The sequence below is a fragment of the Olea europaea genome, chromosome 20, assembly GCF_002742605.1.
Source record: "Olea europaea var. sylvestris chromosome 20, O_europaea_v1, whole genome shotgun sequence".
Classification (NCBI taxonomy): Eukaryota; Viridiplantae; Streptophyta; class Magnoliopsida; order Lamiales; family Oleaceae; genus Olea; species Olea europaea.
In genome coordinates this window covers 19,342,527-19,360,457 of record NC_036256.1, presented here as the reverse complement: position 1 = coordinate 19,360,457, position 17,931 = coordinate 19,342,527, and the positions used below count along the sequence as shown (strand labels likewise).

The 17,931-nt window shown below is 34.5% G+C and overlaps 3 protein-coding genes across 3 annotated transcripts in view; 2 read left to right on the top strand and 1 right to left on the bottom strand.

Annotated features, from left to right (window-relative positions):
• Nucleotides 1-5,980, bottom strand: part of LOC111369162 (F-box/kelch-repeat protein At5g60570-like) — a 10,927-nt gene extending 4,947 nt beyond the window's left edge. The window contains exons 1-2 of the mRNA XM_022990641.1: nt 5,916-5,980; nt 5,367-5,516 (exon numbers count right to left, since the gene is read on the bottom strand). Of these exons, the coding sequence (XP_022846409.1) occupies nt 5,367-5,516; nt 5,916-5,980 (215 nt within the window). The remainder of the gene's footprint in view (nt 1-5,366; nt 5,517-5,915) is intronic.
• A 568-nt stretch (nt 5,981-6,548) lies between these two features.
• LOC111369930 (probable pyridoxal 5'-phosphate synthase subunit PDX2) lies at nt 6,549-13,244 on the top strand. The gene is made up of 8 exons (XM_022991663.1): nt 6,549-6,754; nt 7,031-7,158; nt 7,805-7,892; nt 8,138-8,211; nt 9,390-9,581; nt 11,902-11,999; nt 12,072-12,212; nt 12,293-13,244. Exons 1-7 carry the CDS (start codon nt 6,703-6,705, stop codon nt 12,202-12,204), a joined length of 765 nt encoding a protein of 254 aa, XP_022847431.1. The 5' UTR covers nt 6,549-6,702; the 3' UTR covers nt 12,205-12,212; nt 12,293-13,244.
• Nucleotides 13,245-13,841: 597 nt separating this feature from the next.
• Nucleotides 13,842-15,629, top strand: LOC111369929. Its single transcript, XM_022991662.1, has 2 exons — nt 13,842-14,625; nt 14,770-15,629. The coding sequence occupies exons 1-2, from the start codon at nt 14,166-14,168 to the stop codon at nt 15,486-15,488; spliced, it is 1,179 nt and encodes a 392-aa protein (XP_022847430.1). The 5' UTR covers nt 13,842-14,165; the 3' UTR covers nt 15,489-15,629.
• The last annotated feature ends 2,302 nt before the right edge of the window (nt 15,630-17,931 follow it).

Here is a 17,931-nt window from a genome sequence, read left to right as displayed (position 1 = left end):
CATCGGCCTATGCCTATGAAATAATATTAACCCACGTTAACATCATAGCCCGGGATTTATTGGGTATCAAAAACCCAACACATCCGATGTAAGAAGAATCGAAGTTTCATCGGTTATTACATTCTATCAATCATTGGTCGCCGGTGTGTACTACCGGAGCCGTTGGATGAGTATGCGTGTGAGGGAGACAGGGAGAGAGAGAAAATGCCCGAGTTTGAAGGAGGAGAAGAAATTTTATTTGCAGTTACGCCCCTTTGAATTATACTTATTCGGAATTTTACCTTACCTGGTCAAAATGTATTTATCTTCAGCTTTTATTTACTTATAAATGATTTATCTTTTCTTTTTAATACTTTTTATGTTCTTATATTATATAATACTTTCATTTAAAAATTTTAGTCGTATCAAATTGTCGATAATCTACTTGAGGGTAACTCAATAGTCATACCTTGTGTTTGTTTCCTAATAATCACCAGTTCGAATCTCCTCAAAACTATTGAGATGAGTACTCGACTGTAAATATCAGAGCCCCTTAGGATTAGTCGAGGTGTGCGTAAATTGATCCAAACACCCACAATCATTAAAAAAAATTGTCAATAATCTCTAATTAAATACAAAAGAATTGGAAGTGGTCATTATTTCGTATCTAATACATCTTTTTAACTCATATTTCGTGCTTTATTTTATCTATAAATCAACTCAAACGCCTTTTATATGGCAATTTCATATGAAAAGGTTTCAAGATCAAGGCAAGATTAGAATAAATATTATTATTATTATATAGTTTTTTTTTTTGTAAGATTTCAATATAAAATGTCATATTAGGCTAGATTCCTCTAATAATACTACTTATTAGTCAAAGCACTTTCAAAAAAAATTATCGGAACGTGTTCAAAAGCATTAATTTTTTACTTCTAAAAGCTCTGTCAAACGAGCCCTTAGAATTTTTTTTAAAAGAACACTAGCACAAGTATCCCTCAATTTGATAAATTGAGAAAAGGTTCCAAAAAATCACATTACAAAATTAATTAAAAGATAATTAAATCTCACTCAATTTTATTTTGTTTCGGAATAAAATTTTTATTTCATTCAATGCACCCTTTGAATTATAATGAAGAATTTAATTTTATATGAGGTATAGTATAGCATATATTAAAAAACGAGGGTGTAAGTTGAGTGTTTCAATGAACAGTCTCCACATTGTTTCTACCGGCAAATTGACACTCATTCAGTCGTCTGTGAATTGATCCATAACTGGACCATACACTCTTGATTTTACATTACATCTTTTATAACTTTTTCCTTTTTCAGATACTACATGCATTATTGTTATCATAACTACATTATATATCTCTATGATCGAATGCGAGCGAAATGATGACTAATGGCTGAGATGTCAGGTCGATTCATCTTGAGGAGCTTTTCCTTTTCACCTAAAAAATGATGTGTTACAGTGAGAATTGAATGGGCAAAATTGACGTACCACGACGTTATATACTAAAAGTTTTATCGAATTGTACACAATTCTCAAATTTGAGAGCAGTTAATATCTAGTTCAAACTCTCGTCTCAATTTGAGATTCTCCAAAATGATTGATCCAACAAGCCAAGCCACCAAGGTTGGGGTGGCTAGATCCATGTAAATTGGTTTCATCTAGGATCTTTTTATATATTTTTATTTTGTTTATTTGTAAGAAAATATATAAGAAAAGGTAAAATACGCAGTTTAGTCTGTTGTAGACCGTGTTGCGGGTTATATTTCTTGAACGGACTAATTAGGTTTGATTTGCTAAAAAATGCAGACGCACTTAGTTCCTTAATTTGTGTCGATGAATATGTCTCACTTTACACATCTACTTATATCCAATTGATCAACATACTTCAATAAACGATCAAGAGTTATTAGAAACTTGCACGACATCTACTATTGCACCATGTGATGGTGTCAATAATTTAAAGATAGAAAAACTGTTAAGCCAACCCAACAAATTGAATGGGTCAATGACATGTTCATGACATCAATTAATCATTCACCAATAAGCAACTAATATCAACCTTGATGTTGTAACTTATAATCAATAAATAATCACTTATCAGCCAACAAGAAAACCAGAACACGTGATGGATCCAAGTGACATGATTGGGCATAAAACAATTGTCATTGACAAGTGGTGACACCAATCAAGTAGACTTACACCCAAAAGGTAATTATCTCCAATAATCTTAGATCAGCCACCAACTTTATTAGAAATATAAACAATCCACTTGATAGCATTATGGAATCCACCCACCCAACCCACATATATTTAGATTTTTCTATTCGAAACTTTTAAAGTGTGAATTAATTAAGCCTTTTAAATACTTTATTAGTACAGTAAAAACATTATGCTTATAGTGCGATCAGTTAAATCGCTTCCCGAATGTGTAAAAAGGTGATAAGTGGATTTTATATACTTATTTAGGCCATTAAATTAGGGTATTTGTTAGTGATTTGAATGAATTATAGCCTAATTTCGTGTTAATTATATTTGTTGGATTGAAATCAGTTAAAATTAGTGGATTTGGAAGAAAGGAACAAAAACATGCAAAAATAAAGGAATTCTAAAGTTTGGGAACCAAAGTGTAAACGTGTAATAATTGATTCAAATCACAAAACAATGATTGGAGATCACATGACATCAATTGGATGCAATTGGAGGTCAAAGGAATGAAATAGAGTTGAAGCATTTTCACAAATCAATTTCCAATCGAAGAAGTTATGCTCCAGATTTTAAGTCTCAATTTGAGACCCATTTTTCAAGTAGCAAACGATTGAATTAGAAAATTTGTATTTCAAAGAATTGTAGCTCTTTAAGTCGGCTTTCCAACACACTTTGAATCACCTAAATTAAAGTTCGAAAGAAAAAGTTATAATCAAATTACCGAGAGCTTTTTAAGGACAAGGTAGGAAGCAACTGCGGGCGAGGGGAGGCTTAAAGTGGCGCGTGTGAGACCACAATTCTCGCATACCGAGAAAAAACACAATTAAGTGGCGCGGGCAAGAAGAAATATATGGCACGTGAACATGGACCAAATTTTCTGTGACGGGCCAGTTTCCTTATTCTGATGAAATTCTACATGGAAACAATATCTTGACATCATATATATACCTAAACGAAGGGAACCTCCCTTTTGACCTAAAAAAATTATATTCTACACATATTGAGAGGCAAGATATCATAATTGGAGAATCAAAAGAGGAATAAAAAAGAGGAAAACATTAAACAATTGAAGGTTTAACGTATTGATTGGAAGAGGAAGGAGATATTGATGCAAGAATTTTAATTTTTCTTCTACATCTTTACTACAAATCTGGTGATGTATTCCATAATAAATTCTTGTTTATCTTTCATTATTATGAGTAGTTAATCTAAATTTAGGACGAAAACTGATTTGGGAACCTTTATTTCTTTTATTTGATATTATTGTTCGTTATAATTACATGTATGGGTTTTAATCATGTTCTCAATGCTATGAATTTTCTAGCCAATTATTCAATGATTTCATGAACAATAATTGCGTAGAAATGTGGATTCTTATTTAAATCACATATTAAAATTTGGTAAATTAATATAACACGTAGAGATACCTATATTAATTATCGCGGTCATAAATAAATTCTTAGAACTATTAGTACGTTTAACAAAGTTTGATTCGCATAGAGATATGGAATTGAAGTAGTTAAATAGGTTCAATGAAAACTCGAGGGGGGTAAATTGAATACAATAAAAGAATTCGACCGAATACTACTTTAAATTTTATGAATCTCGATGTTAGAAGTAAAGGCAACCAATAGGTAAAGTTGTTCCACCCCAACATCCATTTATTGCTTGAATTCCAAATCACTTTTCGTTGCATCGATTCTCATTTTAAGTAGTTAGATAAAAAATCACAATCAATCATCGTTTTTGTTTATTTTTATCAAATAGTGGTTAGAGAAAATTGAATTAAGTGCTAGAGTATAGTTTTCGAGGGAACGATAATTCGGACTCATAGGTCCACTTTACTACTTGCTATGATCTGTATATTTACGGGATAAAATCGACAACAAAAGGCACGGCATTTTCTTATGCCTAGCGTGTAAGAAGATGCGACTTTTTCTCAAGGAATGATATATGTTAGTGAATTATTCTTAACGAATAACAAAAGTACTGCGAAATTAGGCACTAATAAAAATGTATAATAGTTAATACACTTTATATTCTAACTTAATTTCCGGTTTAATTATTCAAAAGTGATGCCATGCTGCATTTAGAAAATTTTCTGGGAAATTTACAATTTTTTATCCCCATAGTTTTGGGAACTATGAGACATGATTTTAGATTATGTCGTGATTTTCTAATAACTAGTTTTTGGTACATGTGATGAATGTAGTGTATTAATTATTAAAATATAATATTTTATATATTTTGGCCATTGTTCACTTACATAGAGCGTGACTTTATTTAATTTATGTAAGAAAAACTATAGTCCATGTATTTTTTTTCAAGATTTTACGATGTTTTTTGAGGATTTACGTAGTGGGGAGAGTCTCTATAAGCAGTTTATGAAATAATTGATCAAATAAGTTTCTTAAAATGAAGTGAAATCAACAAAGCATATTTACCCTGTCTTTTTATACAAAAAAGTTGGGGTATTAAACAATTAAATCAAAACTAACACCTTAAATATCCCATAACCCCCAAATAATAATAATAATAATAATAATAATAATAATAATAATAATAATAATAATAATAATTAATTAATTAATAATGATAAATAAATAAATTTGTAGAGACCATTGTACTAATTTTTTCACTGTCAAATGTTGGGAACGTGCTTTGCTGACGATCATTGTCCATGCTCTAATTAGATTTTTTCACCACTTCTTTTGTTTGACAACTCTGACTCTAAAAACTGAAAGAGTGATCTCTTTACTTCCATTGTCGGGGAAGCTCAATACTTAGAAGATAACAAGAGTCATCGAGTCTGACTAGCTTTCACATAAAAGAAGTTTGTCCTCTTCCATTGATGTATATAAATTAACTCTAATTGGAAAATTTTCTATATCGTTTTTTGACGTATTCATTATACCTTGAGCGTTACACGGCAAAAGTTTCTCAAGGTTCCCAATTGCAGTTGCATCAACGAATCCGGTCGAATCTTGCAACAAAGATAGACATTTGCCCTAAGTTTGTCAAGACTTTGTGAGCAAAGAACTGAGTAATGTAGGTCCACTCTTTAATGAAGTCTGAAGTGTAAAAGGTATTAGACTTTTCGAACTACATATTTTGGGATACTTAGTTGCATTTTAGAATGGAAAAAGGGGCATGATATTGGTAATGCCTTCGCATGAGGGCATTTGCAATATACACATTTGAAAATGTCCCAAGAATAAGCTTATGGATCTTTATGGTAGTTACTGCAGCCCTTACACTAGTATTATTGGTTGAATAACTCCAATGAACCCTTCGATCGAACCTAGAAGAAGCGATGCTGCATGGTCAAGGTCGATGATAGACATATGTGCAAATATTATCTTAAATTTACGGTGTTTTAATTTAACTAATATAGTATCTGATGATTATAAATAATAATCATCATACTATATGTTGTAACTTGTAATCCATGTATGTTCTTGATTTCGATAAACTTGTCAACATTTTACTGAAAAAACCTCTTAGGATGTTAATTCAAGGTAGCTGGTTTGACAGTTTCCAATATGATCATTCTTCATATTAGTTTTCAAAGTCGAGTGCCATGAGGAAATCTTCTTAAATATAATGGAGAAAAAACAATAAGGACAAAAGGGACCTACTCCCACCCAACTATAAATCCCACCACCATCTCACGCTCGAAAAAATCATTAGCGACGGTAACTACTCGTAGCCTCACCTTATCTCTTTCTTTTCACCCCACCCTATCTCCCCATCTTTCCTGAAATCATTCTCGCACCTCATCTATTGTTTTTCTGATAAATAGATTGATAGGCGCATGAATGATTGTAAAATTTCCTTTGTCTCACATTTGGAACAAAAGAAACAATGAGAAAATTAGAATCTTATATTGAAATTTAAATCAGGTCACCTCCGAATTTCATCAACTATATTGGAATTTCGTCCGCCACATACATTACATATTGGATGACAAACTAACTGAGTAATGTAACTGAAATATTTTTAAGAAATCAAGTGATTAAGCCCACGTTTGAGTCCCATTAATTTTTATTACATTACATTTCATTTTTCTCTCTCTTATTTTCAATCTCACAATTTTTCATAAAATAATATTACACGTAAATCGAAAATTTTTCCTTCTTTTTCAACCACTAATTTTTTAAAAAATACTATTCCACACATTAATTTTTCCCCATAATGGGGGCCAAACAGGGGCTAAGTCGAAGCAAAATAGTGTTTAATGACCAATATGAAATTTAAGGGAAAGTTCGGTAAATTTTGGTGTTTTTTAGTTTTTACATTTTACCTTGAAATAGAACATAAGAAGCAGGAGAGGATTCCTGGGACCCAAATCCGAGTATCCAACGTGCGGAGGCGGACCAAGAAATTTACATGCGGCTGATACTTTGGCTCTTCCCCGTGAAGCAAACTAGGACACGATTCTTGTATATTTAATCAAAAATCCCGTCACATTTCTTGAATCCCTACCTCTACTTCTGTGTACAATGGCCGTGGGGGTGCTTGCTTTACAGGGGTCTTTCAACGAACACATAGCAGGTAATCATCTTCCCTCTCTACATATACTTATTGTTAAGAAAAGGATTTTGTCCATTTAACTGAGTGTCAAAGGGGTGGAAACTTGTAAGAATTCTTGAATGGAATTGGAAAGAAGAGGTAATTCTAGTTCTTTTAATCAACCCTATTCGAAATCTGAATTTGACCACAAGTTTCATGTGTGTAATTTTGCAAAACAGTGGCGTTGAATTTTATGCTATATTTTTCATTTTCATTCATATAAGTTCTAAGTGTGTGTGGGCCGTGTGGCTGGTATAGCGTTGAGAAAGCTGGGAGTGAAAGGGGTTGAGATAAGGAAGCCAGAGCAGCTGCAGATTGTTAGCGCCCTCATTATTCCAGGCGGCGAGAGCACTACCATGGCGAAGCTTGCCAAGTACCATAACCTTGTATGTTTCCTTTTTCTTATTTCTACACGCAGTAACACTTATACACAAAGAGGAGCTCAATGCGGAATGTAAAAACCTGCAAGTCAGTGATATGTAATAGGGAAGGCCACGTATTCTCAGCAAATGGTTTCAAAATCTTGCTTCCTTTGTGATCTGGAATAGGCTATTTATTGCTTAAGTGGTTCTGAAGCTGTGCTGATTACCCCTGTATTTTGTTAACTTAAAGCATGTTTAGGAATTGTTTGTATACTGTTTAAATTAGAAATAAGTAGAAATGAGTGGTGGATGGGTGGGTAGTACTAGTGGGATTCTCGAGATGTGTAAATAAAAAGTGGCTTGGATATGTGTAAACAATTTATAAACATGAGCCAAACATAGGCTTAATCTTTTTCATGTGAAATGGCCATCATCAAGTGGTTATCTATACTAAAGAAAGATAATTAACGTTGGTTAATCATTTTAATTTGAATTTGATGAAGAGTGCACAATCCACAGGTTTAGATAACATGAAAAGCTAAGTAGCATATTTGCATATTATAACATTATTTGGAATTACAGTTCCGTCACACCCTGTCACTGTTGTTACATATTCGTTTATAAGAAGGTTGTTTGATATTTTGGAGCTTATATCTCGTAACAATTGCAGTTTCCTGCTTTACGTGAGTTTGTAAAAATGGGGAAACCAGTTTGGGGGACATGTGCAGGCCTTATTTTCTTGGCTAACAAGGCCACAGGTTAGTATCTTTTTCCATCAATGTTATCTCAGGGAATTATATGAATTTGCATAGTTCTTTCATTAATGTCAAGACTCGTTTCCAGGCGGCAATAATTAGGCTCCACAATTTAATAACCTTTTCTGTTTCTAATTAGTGATCACGATTCAAGAACCCCTTTTGTATATCGCTGTCGAGTGGCATGGACTAAATGAATGAGATGCCCCATATTGTTTGGTTTTGAACTTGATGAGCATTTCTTTCAGGGCAGAAAACCGGAGGGCAGGAACTAATTGGGGGCCTTGATTGTATGGTTCATCGAAACTTCTTTGGCAGTCAGGTATTACTAGCATCCTCTCTACCTTAATTTCAGTACTAATATTCGAGAAAGAAGTGAAGAGAATATCTAACTAATAGTTGTCCTACGAAATTTTTTTTACATATTCTATCATGGTTAATGGTATTTCACTATGGGATGATGTACATTTAACGTTAGAACTCTTTATCAGTGTTCTCTTATAAACAAGAGCACTTTACCACTATTCATATGGAACCAATATTAGGGACTAAGGTTGGACGTGGTCCAGTTCGGAACCGAACCCGGATTTTTGGATATTTAGTAAGTGAAACCATCGGATCCAAATTTAATTATGAAACCATTTGAGTTGGGTTGGGATTGTTTCCATTTATTTCCCGAATTCCATAAAATAATTAATTTTTTATATTTGCAATAACGCTACATTAATACAAATATGAGATGTTCAATCTTAACTTTTACAAAATAACATGGTCTAATCCTGTGATATCTTTTGTCATTTCTTTGTTGAGTTCTTCATAGATTTGATTGTTAAAATCACAAGAATATGAAGTTAGCAAGCTCACAATAATGAAGAGAGACGCAATTGAGCTTCCAATTCGATGTCTCCAGAACGGCAGAAATGGTAGAATAAGAGATTTTGGTGAAACTTATGTAAATTTGACTAAATTTGGTTTGGTTAAAAATTAGAAATAGGAAAATCATATTTTGGATTTGGGCTAATTAGTTAGCAAATTGATTTAAAAAATATAACAATTTAACTTATTAAAGATAAAAAAAAAAATTAGAGAGATTTGGTTTTTGGTATTCGGTTCTCGATTCAGAAATCCATTCGGATATTTAACCTGAGAAGAATCGCTCAGTTTGATTCGATTCAGGTCTAGTTTAGTCCGATTCAGTTGGGGAGTTTTGTCCAGCCCTATTATCCCTATTATGGACATCTTGCTGAACTAATGCATTTTCTAAATTGAATATCAACTCACCCATACTATACTTTAGGCACTTACATATTGTGTGTATTAGGTTGATTTATATATGAAATAATAATTTTTTTTGGGGAAAAGCTTTTGAAAAACAGGTTCGGCATTTGCTTGATGTTCTGATTTAATATTTTTTTTGCCAGGTGTGGCTTATATATAAGATTCATGTTTATTTCCACTCAGTGCCACCTATTTATTTCCTGACCAAACCAATTTTCTCAGCTTCAAAGCTTTGAGGCGGAACTTTTGATTCCCAAACTTGTGGCTGAAGAAGGAGGTCCTCCAAGTTTCCGTGGGGTTTTCATTCGTGCTCCAGGGATCATTGAAGTAGGTCCAGAAGTAGAAGTTTTGGCAGATATTCCCACTCCATCTGACAAAAATGTTCACTCTGGTCCTTCAGTTGAAAGCCAACAGGTCTGCTTTTACCTATATCATTTTTTAGTGGACAAATTTCTCATTTTAAGCATCTTAAGTGCCAGTATACTTTATTTTCAAAATTTATGTGTTTCCTTTTTATAATGTATTGAGGCTTCATTTAATGTGCTTGAGCATTTTTGTTTCTATTAGATGCTGTGTGTGTGGCAAATGAAGCTTTGTAAAGATCATCTTAGTGTCAACCTCTAGGAAAATTACCCATGCAGTGTTGATATTGGACCTCTTTAAGTACACAAGGAAAAACATGTAGATAGCATTTTTCTAACATAAAATGCACAATGAGTGAAAGAATCTTACAGATGTCTTCATGAAAGAAGGTGAATTGAACACTGCACGCTGATGCAATTTTTGAAACAAGTTGTAAGCACAATTTTTATGTGCCACCTACTTCAGGCCTATCTTTATCTTAGTAAACTGTTTTCTGCCACATTATGACACCATTTTCAGATTCTTATTAATAGCCACGTGCTTCCGTCTGTGGCCGGGTGGTAGGGACACTGCTCGTAAGCACAATTTTTATGTGCCACCTACTTAGGCCTATCTTTATCTTAGTAAACTGTTTTCTGGCAAATTATGACACCATTTTCAGATTCTTATTAATAGCCACATGCTTCCCGTCTGTTGCCGGGTGGTAGGGACACTGCTCCATGGGTTCTTCCTTTTCCTAATTGGAAAACAAAAACAATGTGATCCTGCACTTATCTCCTCTGTTTTTTCTTCTACAACATTCTGATAACATGCGCCTAGTAGCAGAGGATAACTTGCGTGCACTCTTTAAGAATCATCTGTTTCTTAATTTAGATTCTTCAGTAAATTTCCCAAAGGTATTTTCTTTCATTCCCTCTCCTTTGCACTACACGAGCCCAAGGGTTTCTGCCTAGTCAAGCACGTCCCAGCTTCAGCCAACAAGCAGATGTAGTTGGCGAAGATGAGATTCTGAAAACATTAGCTTAAACTAATGCAAATTATTAAACAATGGACATATTTGATAGTTCTGTTGATATATTGGAAGCGAGATAACTATATGCACTGGGATTTAAGGTTTGCTATGTTTTGTGTTCTAATCTCAATACTACTGAAGGGTTGAACAACGGCATTAGCAATTTTGGCACTTCTCAGTTGAAATTTGAAATGTATTATTTTTAAGCAATAATTTCTTGGTTTCATTTTTCATTATTGGTCTTTGCTTCCAAATTACACTATTTCATCTGTTTTGTCCTTGCCTTGTTTATGTCATCCTGAGCAGTTAGCCAGTAAGGGATTGAACTTGTGTGGCCACTTAGTGTTTGAAACTGATTCTACAGTTGTTTCAGAAGATAATATGACATGTCAGATTAATCCTCTCTACCATTTACTTTCCTCACGTTACTTCACTTTCACTGTACCTTTTCTTAGTGGTCAGAGTCAAATGAACTTTGTGTTGTTTTAGACATCCTTGTTGAGGTGAACGGAACTATTTTTCATCATCTAGTAAATAATTCCTTTACATTTTCTTCTCCAATTTCTTGGAAGTGGAGATTTTCACATATCAGATAGGAACTCTCAACAGGTTTCTCCCTTGTATGTTTCTTCTCAAATATAGACATATGGTGCATCAGTTGAATTGGGTTTCATAAATTGGTGCATTAGTTGGATTCTTTTCTACAAATCCCTGCATTTGAATTTTGAATTCTACCTAGATCATGCAAACAGTAAAAATTCTTTTAATAGCTAAAAGAGACTGCTGCAATCGATCAGCTGCTTTTGCTGTCAGTTTACCAATTTTGTTTTTATGTCCGAGAATAACCAAATTATTTTGCTATTATTTTGGTACGGTATAATCCTTTGTCGGGTTAGCTTTATCTGTAAATTCTAACAATTAACTAGGAACTATAGCACTTCCATATGTTTTTCGACTACCTAAAACATTGCTATACTAGTATTATTCTTGGCTTGTAGGAAGCCTAATCATACAGGAAACAATCCTAATATTTCAACCATATTTACTATATGTCAAGGATTTTAGGAGGCTGATTTTTACTGTGTGAGAGGTGGGGAAAAAAGCTTGTACTCTCTCTCCATTGTAGTGAATGCCTTCAGTGGCAAGTCGATGTAGCTCTTGCATTGAAGGTGAACCATGATAAACTTGTGGGTTTGCTTAGTTTGTTTATGATTCTATTCTGTTTCTTACTGCACTTACAAGATGGATGAGGGCTTAATCCATATCTGTTATTTATTATGATTATGTTAATCCTTTTTATAGCAAGCATCCTGATCTTTTGACATTTCAATTAACAACATTTGCCTTTTCCTGAATCAGGAGAATGCCACAATGGAGAATAAAGTAATAGTTGCAGTAAAGCAGGGAAACTTGCTAGCAACTGCTTTTCACCCTGAATTGACTGCAGACACTAGATGGTATATGTCTTTTGCTGATGATTGAACAGCTAATTTTCTGATTCCTATACTTGACATTTCCTTTTCCTTCAGGCATAGTTATTTCTTAAAGATGACGAGTGAAATAAGCGAAGATGCTTCAAGTAGCATCATCTCCCAGTCGACTGAGGATCCACACTTTCAAAAGCCGCCAATATTCGACCTTCCTATATACCAACAACAGTGACCGAAAAAGTAACATGACTTTAAATTTATTAATCTCTTCTTCTTATTTTTCCTGTTATCATTATTTATAGTGGTGACTACATCGGCAGGTATTCAATGTCGGACAGTCAATTCATTGCTGACAGAAATTCTTTACATTCAGTGGACTTCTTTCAAAGTGGAAGTGCAATGTTAGTGTTCTAATATTTGGTACAGAGCTTGTGAAATGCTATTTATGTTTAGTTTCTCTTAGAAATAGAGGTTTTGTGTTAGCCAGTTCAGTTCTCTCCTTTCTCTTTTGTGGCAATAAATTGTATATCATGAAATTAGATCTCCTAAACTGAAAGCAGGAGATTTTTTTAGCATGTTTGGTTAAGATTAAAAGGTTCACTTATAATGAATTTGGACCTCGTACTCATCAAGGATCACACAGGATAGCCAGCATGGCGCAAGAGCCTGAACACCCCGGTCAAAGCTCCAGCTTTGAGCCTGGGCATCACGAGCTGGATGATCGGCTCACTTTTACACCACCAAGTTGAGGAATTTGTGGATTTTTGGTAGAAATGAAAGTGAGAGCAAGAAATGGTTCAATTGCCTCTACCCTTTCTTCATCCATAGAGTTTCCCCTTCTCCTTTAAGTTACAAAGAGTAACAATCCAACTTTGTGCTCATTGGGGTTCCAAAGATGTCACACTCAAAATCTGAGCATAAAGCTGCATATATTGGCCACAATGAAGAACTTCTTTATGTTTTAAAGGCTTGGATCCAGTGGAGATGCGCTAGCACTGCTTCCAAAGAACCGCGTAACTTGAAAGAGAGGCTTGTAATGCAAAATGCTGAGCAAGGCCATGCATTTATGACAATGTAAAGCAAGGGTACGAACGTAAGGATTCATCAATGTAGAGGTTCTTATAAGTTGTTGACTTTAAAAAATCGTTCTTAAAGTGATTATTATGAATGCCTTGTAGATGAGTTCAAGATTAAACCATAGAAAATGTCATACAACTTGATGCAGCGTAAGTTCGACTCAATTCAATAAAATTTGCCTCGATTTGATACTTCTCTCACGCGGTTACACATTGCGATGGCGAAATTGACGGCTGATGGCCCATGTGCTCCATTGTTTTCATTATTTTGTCCTCATACTTTCCTTACCTTCTGCTAAATGTTAGGTACTATTTTCGTCGGTTGACATTGCCTTGAATTGTACTGCACTTTTTAAGATTGCAATGCGTTCACATGACATGTTTGGTAGGAAGAATTGAATATCATTGAACAATATTATAGAGCAATATAGTGTCAATTCCTTCTCATAATTGCGGACTAAACTTGCTCCTACTCTTATGAGGGAATCTGTATTTTGTTGCAGGCTCTATCAAGTTTGTAAAGCAAGTCTAGAGAATTAGCCCCTTTTTAGTGTTGATGATATGTGTTGCTGAAAAAAGTTGCTAAAAAATTTGGATCATATAAAATGTGTGGATAAAATTAATTTTTGACTTTGACTAAAATTTTGAACAACTTTTTAAGTTCTTGTTTGTTTCTCACACTCTCTCTCTCTTATTTTCAATCACAATCTTATATAAATAATATTACACGCAAATTAAAAACTTTTCATTCTTTTTTAACCACACATTTTTCAAAAAACATTATTCTAATTTAGAAGAAGTTTTGAAAAAGAATGTTGAGTTTCTTCTAGTGAAATCAAGAACTACATGAAGTTAGTTTTTTATAGCCTTAAATTAATCAAAGCCCTCTTGGTCAAACCCCTCAAACCCTCCAGTATCATGTGAAAATGGCTGTGTATAGCTGTTTGTTCATGGCACTAAGTAAACTCCCACAGATTAAGCCAAACTCCATGGACATTTTCTCCTAGTTATAAGTGCCCTTTAATTCCTCAATGTGTTCATTAATTTTTCATAGTCTCAATTTACAGATAATCACAGGAAAAAAAAAAGTTCAAGAATTGTCAAAAACTTCCTCGAGATGGCTGCAAGGAGGCTGTGCATTGCATTGTCCTTCTTCCTCCTGTTCCTCTCCATGGAAATCCATACAGTTTTAGCTCAAGGCAATAACAATGGCAACGGCAACGAGGGAAACAACAACGGAAATGGCAACGGGGGCAATGGCAATGGTAACGACAACAAGGGGAATAACAATGGAAATGGCAACGGTGGCGATGGAAATGGAAATGGCAACCGAGGCAGTAACAATGGTAACGGCAATGGTAAAAATCCTCCATATGATGCTGCTACAACTAATTATGATGTGTTGCCTAAACTCCCACGGTCGGGACAGGAACGAGTTTTCTGCAAAGCTCGGGGAGCCTGCCAGTACAGGACCCTCACATGCCCGGCTCAGTGCCCCGAGAGGAAGCCCAAGAAGAACAAGAAGCAGAAGGGATGCTTTATTGATTGCAGCAGCAAGTGTGAAGTTACTTGCAAGTGTAAGCCAGCCTCTACCTATCATTTCTATTCCATTTTATTTTGATCAATTTATATAAGACGAGTTGGTTTAACATGGTACTAGAGTAAGCAAAAGTTCTTGATTCAACTCTTCCTGTGATTCATCCACTTATCTTCTTTTGCAGGGAGAAAGCCTAAATGCAATGGCTATGGTTCTCTATGCTACGATCCACGATTTATTGGAGGTGATGGCGTCATGTTCTACTTCCATGGAGCGAAGGGCCGTGATTTCGCCATTGTCTCAGATGAAAACCTTCATATCAATGCACATTTCATTGGTACTAGGCCGGTAGGGAGGACACGAGACTTTACATGGGTTCAAGCACTCTCAATCATGTTCGACTCTCACACACTTATCATTGCAGCCAAAAGAATCCCACATTGGGACAACAATGTGGATGCCCTTATCGTCAAATGGGATGGAGAGACAATCGAGATTCCCACAGACGGAGAAGCTGAATACAAACTCCATGATCGAGAAAGAGTAACGACAATCGAAAGAACCGATGATCTTAACACAATAAGAGTGACAGTTGATGGCCTAGTAGAAATGGACATAAGAGTGACTCCAATTGGTGAACAAGAAAACAAGATTCATAATTATCAAATACCAGAAGATGATTCTTTTGCCCATTTGGAGACACAATTTAGGTTCTTCAATTTGTCTGATTTTGTTGAGGGAATTCTTGGAAAAACTTATAGGCCTGGATATGTAAGTCCTGTCAAGAAAGGGGTGCCAATGCCTATGATGGGAGGGGAAGATAAGTATCAAACTCCATCACTCTATTCATCTTCCTGCAAGGTTTGCAGATTTCAGAGACCCTCTGCTGTTGCTAAAATTTGATTGATTTCAATTAATTTCTGTAATGTATGATTAATAAGTCTAGTCTGATTTAAAATTGTGTTGTAATGTGTATTCTTCCTATGTTCCAATAATGGAATAGATGAAATAATCAAAAAATATATATTTTATTTATGTGCTCTATATGAAGCGAGTCTATTTAAGGATTCCTATGGTTCTCAAGATAGAGTTTGAGAACATGTAATGGAGTTTTTGTGACCTTATTTTTCAAGATATAAATATAAATTAATAAAATTTTCAAAGATATTTTTAGCCTCAGTTTGAGTATCATTTCTTGAAAATAGAATTTACAAAAAGTGATTTCTCGAAGAATTTATAATTAAAAAAAAAAAACCATTTACATGTAAAATTTGAAAAAGAGTTTGTAAAAAGAAATAATGATAATAATTTAAGGAGTCTGTTGACCGTAACAGTCCATGAGGAGGCGTAATCCAAGTTAACTATCTAGTTCGTAATGATTATGTTTACCTAGCTTTCCAATAATAATCCACTGTCTTTTCATATCTTACGAACTACTACCATTATTTCCTCCACAATTTTGGGGTCCTTGATAAGAATAACTTGCACGGTGGATTAGTGTCATGCACTATCAAAAAAGAATCTTCAACGAAAATTTTTGGAGTCCATATTAGAATTTTGGTGGATTTAGGGCTTATTTATTGACTTATGCTACTTTGACAAAGCCAACCAACAGTGTTTTTTGAAAACAGGTGCTGCGGGTCAGCACCTGTTTGGTCGATTTTATTTTTTTGACCGACCAACCAGTGCATGACATGTGTCTCCTGCAAACCCTGTTGGCTGCCCCTATTTTTGTAGCATTGCTCTTATTTATTTGATTATACTCAAAGTTACTTTTGTAGAAGTAAGTTTGAAAACTTCTTAGTCAAAAATATATTTTCTTTGTTCTTGTAAATCGTACTAGCATGCTTTCTACTTAGTTTGGAGTGAAAGAACTTACTTGAAAATCTCTAAACGAGATTGAATCACTTGCCTTTTGATTGATTGCTTTTCACATCGTCTTGTATTCTCTTGTTGATAAGAAACTCGTTCGCCAAGAAAGGAGTTTGATATTCACAATTTAAGAACCCATTTTGATATGTAGATTTTACCAATATCAAGCCACAACAATTATAGATTTTATGTGTAGTGTTCTACACGAATTTTGCATGATCTCTTATGGCTTTGATTGTAGTGGAGGTTACGTAAGAGTTGTGGGTGGTGGAAGGTTGAATTTCAAACTTAAAATCCAACTCTCCCCTCCAAAAAATCATTTTATGCAAATCTAGTTAGATCAATTCATATGGGAGACTCATTTTAACCCAAAATTTTTAATGTCTAAAACTAAGATGACAATTATAGATGAACTAAATAAAAATTTTGCATAGTAGAATTTTTTTAACTTCCTTAAATATTGTAAAAAGAAAGGAAATTTCTATTAGAAAAAAATGTTTTAACTTGTTGGAATATTGTAAACAGAGAAAATTTCAATTAGAAAATACTTTTATAGTGCATTACAAATGATTGCTTAGTTCGGCCCTTTTTAGGGCCCACTTATAGATCTTTTAAAATGAATTTGCCATCCTCTATCTTGTCAAGTTATAGTGTCTTAACCTTGATATAAGTATGTCATCATCCTGTTTGAAGAGATTTGAGTTGGTGGAACAATCACTTCGCTGGGACGCTGGAAGCAAGGGTGGAGAGTTCGATTCCTGGAGTTAACACTGGGAGCCATATGGAGAGGAAGTCATTGGTGTGAACAAACGCCCAGTGAGGAGAGCTCTCTTTGCGGAAGGAGTCCAAATGAGTTGTGGGAACATGGGAGTCAACAAGGGCACATCCTGCGATTTACCTCCCTGAGCTGCTGAGGGGCCGGAGGTTCAGGGACAAGGATCTAGTCGGACGCAAGCCCGGACACCTTGTAAAAAAAAAAAAAAAAAAAAAAAAAAAAAAGAAGATTTGATGGGATAATAAATTTGACCTATCAAATTATCATTATAACTAGCTCGTAACTTGTTGCTTAAGTCATCATCACCTGTGGCATAGGCAATCATTAATTTCCTCAGACTGGTGGATGTGATGGAACTGACGTCAAATGTGACACTTGTTCACTTTCGATTGATTGATAAGAGAGTGTTGATGTCACAGAGGGATGTTCTTTCTATTGATCATAATAATGTTCTCAGATAACACAGCATATGACTGTTTTTACTGGATCAATCCCATGATTTGTCTATCATTGTGATTTGAAGATTAACTGCTTTAATTAGGTTTTGTAGTGAGTGTTTGGCGAGATCAGAAACCAACAATTGTAAAATTCATGTTTGAGAAAAGTAATCTTAACTATTTTTAAGCGCAATTCAACATTGATAAAACCTTGAACATTTGTCAAACAAATGAAGTAATAAAAAATTCAATAAACAATGAA

Coding starts and splice junctions, on each gene's coding strand:
- LOC111369929 (XM_022991662.1), top strand. CDS start 14,166: ATGGCTGCAAGGAGGCTGTGCATTGCATTGTCCTTCTTCCTCCTGTTC. Junction 14,626..14,769: donor GTGTGAAGTTACTTGCAAGT/GTAAGCCAGCCT, acceptor CTTCTTTTGCAG/GGAGAAAGCCTAAATGCAAT.
- LOC111369930 (XM_022991663.1), top strand. CDS start 6,703: ATGGCCGTGGGGGTGCTTGCTTTACAGGGGTCTTTCAACGAACACATA. Junction 6,755..7,030: donor TTTCAACGAACACATAGCAG/GTAATCATCTTC, acceptor TGGCTGGTATAG/CGTTGAGAAAGCTGGGAGTG. Junction 8,212..9,389: donor GAAACTTCTTTGGCAGTCAG/GTATTACTAGCA, acceptor CAATTTTCTCAG/CTTCAAAGCTTTGAGGCGGA.